The 7,500-nt window shown below is 48.2% G+C and overlaps 1 protein-coding gene across 1 annotated transcript in view; it reads right to left on the bottom strand.

Annotated features, from left to right (window-relative positions):
* The window catches only part of LOC129355223 (phenylalanine--tRNA ligase, mitochondrial-like), a 58,807-nt gene that overhangs the window by 39,570 nt on the left and 11,737 nt on the right, over window positions 1–7,500 (bottom strand). Inside the window, exons 3-8 of the mRNA XM_055024757.1 lie at window positions 7,148–7,467; window positions 6,765–6,851; window positions 5,943–6,002; window positions 5,707–5,875; window positions 5,477–5,639; window positions 5,272–5,403 (exon numbers count right to left, since the gene is read on the bottom strand). Of these exons, the coding sequence (XP_054880732.1) occupies window positions 5,272–5,403; window positions 5,477–5,639; window positions 5,707–5,875; window positions 5,943–6,002; window positions 6,765–6,851; window positions 7,148–7,449 (913 nt within the window). The 5' untranslated portion in view covers window positions 7,450–7,467. The remainder of the gene's footprint in view (window positions 1–5,271; window positions 5,404–5,476; window positions 5,640–5,706; window positions 5,876–5,942; window positions 6,003–6,764; window positions 6,852–7,147; window positions 7,468–7,500) is intronic.

The following is a 7,500-nucleotide window of genomic DNA, read 5'->3' on the forward strand; positions in this document are numbered from 1 at the left end:
TCCTGTTTCTGAGTTTGTTTGAACTCAACTTGAACGTCTTAAAGAGGCGGACCCGGTCCGCTCCGAGTGGTTCCGTTCTCATTGAAACCCAGAGCATGCTGCCGGCTGCAGATCGGCCATTAGCAGGCCGACAGCCCTCCTCCACACGTCGGAGCGTGTCAGTGGGAACGGAGTGGCGGTTTGATCCGGCCCTCCGTCTTCAGGAATGTTTTATTGATTAGAACAAGCAGCGCCGAGCGGAGCAGCTTTGTTCAAGGGCAAAGCAGCAAGTTTAGCACTTAGCCGCCTGACAGCGAGAGAGCGGGCGGAGGAAGAGCCGACCGGATACACCTGGAGGGTCGGACAGGTAGCAGGTCCAGAGAGACGCGTCTCATAACTGCCTGTCCATTAACAGGAGAAATAATCTAACATGCTGTTATTAAACTCCGATCCAAAGCAAAGTCCAACTGAGCAGAATATTTTAAAATGGGCACAAAAAACACTATTTTCAATAAAAACAGCCTGGAAATCCAACCTGTTGCATTTATCAGTTTGACAACCATCATATTTTACAGTGTAGACCCCATCAACCAATCAGGTTGTGTCCATAGCGGAGAGCCACAAAGCTGTGGTTTGGTCCTCTCCTGATTACGGTTTCATTACTGAAGGTGATCAACAGATTAGTGAAAAGAAACATTTTGATCAGGAAACGGTTCAGTTCATTCAGTTCGTTCAGTTCATTCAGTTCATTCAGTTCGTTCAGTTCGTTCAGTTCATTCAGCTGAAGTTCACAGAAGAAATGAAACTGAACAAGGTCACATTAATGACCTTAACGACCCAAATACTGTATGTCCCCATACTGACTTATATTGACTAATGATGACCTTAGCGACCTTAATGATGACCTCAACGACTCTAATGATGACCTTAATGATGACCTTAGTGACCCTAATGATGACCTTAGTGACTCTAATGATCACCTTAGTGACCCTAATGATGACCTTAGAGACTCTAATGATAACCTTAGTGACCCTAATGATGACCTTAGCGACTCTAATGATCACCTTAGTGACCCTAATGATGACCTTAGAGACTCTAATGATAACCCTAGTGACCCTAATGATGACCTTAGAGACTCTAATGATAACCTTAGTGACCCTAATGATGACCTTAGCGACCTTAATGATGACCTTAGTGACCCTAATGATGACCTTAGTGACTAATGATCCTTAGTGACCCTAATGATGACCTTAGAGACTCTAATGATAACCCTAGTGACCCTAATGATGACCTTAGAGACTCTAATGATAACCTTAGTGACCCTAATGATGACCTTAGCGACCTTAATGATGACCTTAGTGACCCTAATGATGACCTTAGTGACCCTAATGATGACCTTAGTGACTCTAATGATCACCTTAGTGACCCTAATGATGACCTTAGAGACTCTAATGATAACCCTAGTGACCCTAATGATGACCTTAGAGACTCTAATGATAACCTTAGTGACCCTAATGATGACCTTAGCGACCTTAATGATCACCTTTGACTCTAATGATGACCTTAGTGACTCTAATGATCACCTTAGTGACCCTAATGATGACCTTAGAGACTCTAATGATAACCCTAGTGACCCTAATGATGACCTTAGAGACTCTAATGATAACCTTAGTGACCCTAATGATGACCTTAGCGACCTTAATGATGACCTTAGTGACCCTAATGATGACCTTAGCGACCTTAATGATGACCTTAGTGACCCTAATGTTGACCTTAGTGACCCTAATGATGACCTTAGTGACCCTATGGATGACCTCAGCGACTCTAATGATGACCTTAGTGACCCTAATGATGACCTCAGCGACTCTAATGATGACCTTAGTGACCCTAATGATGACCTTAGTGACCCTATTGATGACCTTAGCGACTCTAATGATTACCTTAGCGACTCTAATGATGACCTTAGTGACCCTAATGATGACCTCAGCGACTCTAATGATGACCTTAATGACCCTAATGATGACCTAAGTGACCCTATTGATGACCTTAGCGACTCTAATGATGACCTTAATGACCCTATTGATGACCTTAGCGACTCTAATGATGACCTTAATGACCCTAATGATGACCTTAGCGACTCTAATGATGACCTTAATGACCCTAATGATGACCTCAGCGACTCTAATGATGAGCTCAGCAACTCTAATGATTACCTTAGCGACTCTAATGATGACCTTAGTGACCATAATGATGACCTCAGCGACTCTAATGATGACCTTAGTGACCCTAATGATGACCTTAGTGACCCTATTGATGACCTTAGCGACTCTAATGATGAGCTCAGCAACTCTAATGATTACCTTAGCGACTCTAATGATGACCTTAGTGACCCTAATGATGACCTCAGCGACTCTAATGATGACCTCAGCAACTCTAATGATGACCTTAATGACCCTATTGATGACCTTAGCGACTCTAATGATGACCTTAATGACCCTATTGATGACCTTAGCGACTCTAATGATGACTTTAATGACCCTAATGATGACCTTAGCGACTCTAATGATGACCTTAATGACCCTAATGATGACCTTAGTGACCCTATTGATGACCTTAGCGACTCTAATGATGACCTTAGCGACTCTAATGATGACTTTAATGACCGTAATGATGACCTTAGTGCCCTATTGATGACCTTAGCGACTCTAATGATGACCTCAGCGACTCTAATGATGACCTCAGCAACTCTAATGATGACCTTAATGACCCTATTGATGACCTTAGTGACCCTATTGATGACCTTAGCGACTCTAATGATTACCTTAGCGACTCTAATGATGACCTTAGTGACCCTAATGATGACCTCAGCGACTCTAATGATGACCTTAATGACCCTAATGATGACCTAAGTGACCCTATTGATGACCTTAGCGACTCTAATGATGACCTTAATGACCCTATTGATGACCTTAGCGACTTAATGATGACCTTAATGACCCTAATGATGACCTTAGCGACTCTAATGATGACCTTAATGACCCTAATGATGACCTCAGCGACTCTAATGATGAGCTCAGCAACTCTAATGATTACCTTAGCGACTCTAATGATGACCTTAGTGACCATAATGATGACCTCAGCGACTCTAATGATGACCTTAGTGACCCTAATGATGACCTTAGTGACCCTATTGATGACCTTAGCGACTCTAATGATGAGCTCAGCAACTCTAATGATTACCTTAGCGACTCTAATGATGACCTTAGTGACCCTAATGATGACCTCAGCGACTCTAATGATGACCTCAGCAACTCTAATGATGACCTTAATGACCCTATTGATGACCTTAGCGACTCTAATGATGACCTTAATGACCCTATTGATGACCTTAGCGACTCTAATGATGACTTTAATGACCCTAATGATGACCTTAGCGACTCTAATGATGACCTTAATGACCCTAATGATGACCTTAGTGACCCTATTGATGACCTTAGCGACTCTAATGATGACCTTAGCGACTCTAATGATGATGACTTTAATGACCGTAATGATGACCTTAGTGACCCTATTGATGACCTTAGCGACTCTAATGATGACCTCAGCGACTCTAATGATGACCTCAGCAACTCTAATGATGACCTTAATGACCCTATTGATGACCTTAGCGACTCTAATGATGACCTTAATGACCCTATTGATGACCTTAGCGACTCTAATGATGACCTTAATGACCCTATTGATGACCTTAGCGACTCTAATGATGACTTTAATGACCCTAATGATGACCTTAGCGACTCTAATGATGACCTTAATGACCCTAATGATGACCTTAGTGACCCTATTGATGACCTTAGCGACTCTAATGATGACCTTAATGACCCTAATGATGACCTTAGTGACCCTATTGATGACCTTAGCGACTCTAATGATGACCTTAGCGACTCTAATGATGACCTTAATGACACTAATGATGATCTCAACGACTCTAATGATGACCTCAGCGACTCTAATGATGACCTCAGCAACTCTAATGATGACCTTAATGACCCTATTGATGACCTTAGCGACTCTAATGATGACCTTAATGACCCTAATGATGACCTTAGCGACTCTAATGATGACCTCAGCAACTCTAATGATTACCTCAGCGACTCTAATGATGACCTTAGTGACCCTAATGATGACCTTAGTGACCCTAATGATGACCTTAGTGACTCTAATGATGACCTTAGCGACTCTAATGATTACCTTTGTGACCCTAATGATGACCTTAGTGACTCTAATGATGACCTTAGCGACTCTAATGATTACCTTAGTGACCCTAATGATGACCTTAGTGACCCTATTGATGACCTTAGCGACTCTAATGATGACCTTAGCGACACTAATGATGACCTTAGTGACCCTAATGATGACCTTAGCGACTCTAATGATGACCTTAGTGACCCTAATGATGACCTTAGTGACCCTAATGATGACCTTAGTGACCCTAATGATGACCTCAACGACTCTAATGATGATCTCAGCGACTCTAATGATGACCTTAGTGACTCTAATGATGACCTTAGTGACTCTAATGATGACCTTAGCGACTCTAATGATGACCTTAGCGACTCTAATGATTACCTTAGTGACCCTAATGATGACCTTAGTGACTCTAATGATGACCTTAGCGACTCTAATGATTACCTTAGTGACCCTAATGATGACCTTAGTGACCCTATTGATGACCTTAGCGACTCTAATGATGACCTTAGCGACACTAATGATGACCTTAGTGACCCTAATGATGACCTTAGCGACTCTAATGATGACCTTAGTGACCCTAATGATGACCTTAGTGACCCTAATGATGACCTTAGTGACTCTAATGATGATCTCAGCGACTCTAATGATGACCTTAGTGACTCTAATGATGACCTTAGTGACCCTAATGATGACCTTAGCGACTCTAATGATGACCTTAGTGACCCTAATGATGACCTTAGTGACCCTATTGATGACCTTAGCGACTCTAATGATGACCTTAGCGACACTAATGATGACCTTAGTGACCCTAATGATGACCTTAGCGACTCTAATGATGACCTTAGTGACCCTAATGATGACCTTAGTGACCCTAATGATGACCTTAGTGACTCTAATGATGATCTCAGCGACTCTAATGATGACCTTAGTGACTCTAATGATGACCTTAGTGACCCTATTGATGACCTTAGTGACCCTAATGATGAGGTTCTACTGGTGATCTGAACAGTGGGTAGTGTGCATGGTGTTGGTTGGTTCTGACCGACAGCAGCAGCTCCTGCTCCATCACGCCGCAGCCCAGCACCTCCATCCAGTCGCCCTGGAAACGCACCTCCATCTCAAAGGAGGGGTGAGTGAAGGGGAAGTAGCAGTCGACCCACCTGACCTCCACGTCTGTGGGGAGGAAAACCAGGGTGAGGAAGCTGTAGAGGAACTCAGCGGTCCGGCTGATCCGGTCCGGCCTCACCTGGTCCAAACAGGTGTGTGACGAGTCGGGTCAGGGTGGTCTTCAGGTCGAACTCCACCAGCTTGACGGCCTCCAGGCTGTGGCTCTCCTGCTTCTGGGCGGTCCGGCGCCCGCCGCGCTCGAACAGGCTCAGCTCTTCCCCGCCGCGGACCCTGGAGAACAGCTGCAGAACACACAGTCAGAGGTTCTGCCGCGGCCCGGTCCGCTCGGCCGCACGGCGCCGTCAGAACCTCGTGGTCGGAGAAGAGGCGGACCCCCTCCATCTGGTGGAAGACCGGGTAGTGGCTGGCGTCGACCTCGTCCCGCCGGTACACGTCTCCGGCCAGCAGGAAGGCGTCCAGACCGGACCGGACCAGGTCCCTCTGGTGGGCCGAGGTGTGGGCCCGCAGCATGGTGGTTCTGGAGGCAGCAGGACGAACGGGTCAGAACCAGTGAGGGTCAGCGTGGCACCGAGGGAGCAGCTCACCTGTTCAGGTAGTAATTATCGCCGCGCTTCCTGCTGGGGTGATCAGGAGGAATCAGCAGGCTGCAGGACAGAGAGAGAGAGGACCGGGTCGGAACCGGGTCTGGACCGGGTCGGAACCAGGTCTGGACCGGGTCTGAACCGGGTCTGGACCGGGTCTGGACCGGGTCTGGACCTGGTCTGGACCGGGTCTGAACCGGGTCTGGACCGGGTTTGGACCGGGTCTGAAACGGGTCTGAACCGGGTCGGAACTAGGTCTGGACCGGGTCTGAACCGGGTCGGAACCGGGTCTGGACTGGGTCTGGACCGGGTCTGAACCGGGTCTGAACCGGGTCGGAACTAGGTCTGGACCGGGTCTGAACCGGGTCTGAACCTGGTCTGAACCGGGTCTGAACCGAGTTTGAACCGGGTCGGAACCGGGTCTGGACCGGTTCTGAACCCAGCTTCCCTCATTCATCCTCTTTTCTAGCAGAAACATGTAACCAGCTTCAGTCTCAGTGGAGTCGATGTGGAGAACCAGAACCAGAACCAGAACCAGAACCAGAACCAGAACCAGGACCAGAACCAGAACCAGACCCAGAACCAGAACCAGACCCAGAACCAGAACCAGAACCAGACCCAGAACCAGACCCAGACCCAGAACCAGACCCAGAACCAGACCCAGACCCAGAACCAGAACCAGAACCAGACCCAGAACCAGAACCAGAACCAGACCCAGAACCAGAACCAGAACCAGAACCAGAACCAGACCCAGAACCAGAACCAGAACCAGAACCAGACCCAGAACCAGACCCGACCCGGTCGGTGCATCAGGGAGCCTCTGACCTGTCAAAGTTCTGCTCCACCGTCACCACTGGACTCAGGTTGTCGTGGACGGAGAACAGCGGGTTGCCCCAGCGACCGACGAAGGAGCTGCAGAGGAACCAAGATGGAGGCTGCAGCTATGAACCAATCAGAACTGGGATGATCGGGATCAATAAAATTTTAACTGTTTCCTGACTCCGCTTGGAAAACACGTCGCCGCCCCTTTAACATCTTCCTCTGGCGTTTTCTGCAGCAGTTTCCAGTCATTTCTCATGGTCAGAGGTCAGACACTGATGTTGGCTGACCGCCGCTAACTTTAGCTCGTTCTACCAAACCGATTGTTCAAGGCGTTTCCTGCAGACTGCGGTCTGCCGGGCAGGTGGGCCTCGGCTCGGCGCCCTCACCTGTAGAAGTGGGCTTTGATGCGCTCCTTGACGAGCCACAGCGGGTGGTTCGGCTGGTTGTGCAGGTGGAAGCCCACCTTGGCCAGGATCTTCGGCGTGACGTTGGTGAAGTGGTCGCGGGGGTAGGAGCGTCCCAGCAGCTCCACGGAGTCCGGGCCGATCACGGGCTGCAGGGTGTGGCCCTCGGCGGCGAGCCCCCGGCACGGCGCCGGGCCGCCGGCGGACCGGAACCCGGAGAGCGGGCGGCGGAGCAGAGGGCGGGTCCGGAGCCGGCAGGGGAAGAACCGGGAACCGAACATCATGAGGACGAGTCCATGGAGCTGGAGAGGAACGGCAGGCAGAGGATGAGGTCT

This window comes from Poeciliopsis prolifica, unplaced genomic scaffold, assembly GCF_027474105.1.
Source record: "Poeciliopsis prolifica strain line A6 unplaced genomic scaffold, Auburn_PproV2 SCAFFOLD127, whole genome shotgun sequence".
NCBI lineage: Eukaryota > Metazoa > Chordata > Actinopteri > Cyprinodontiformes > Poeciliidae > Poeciliopsis > Poeciliopsis prolifica.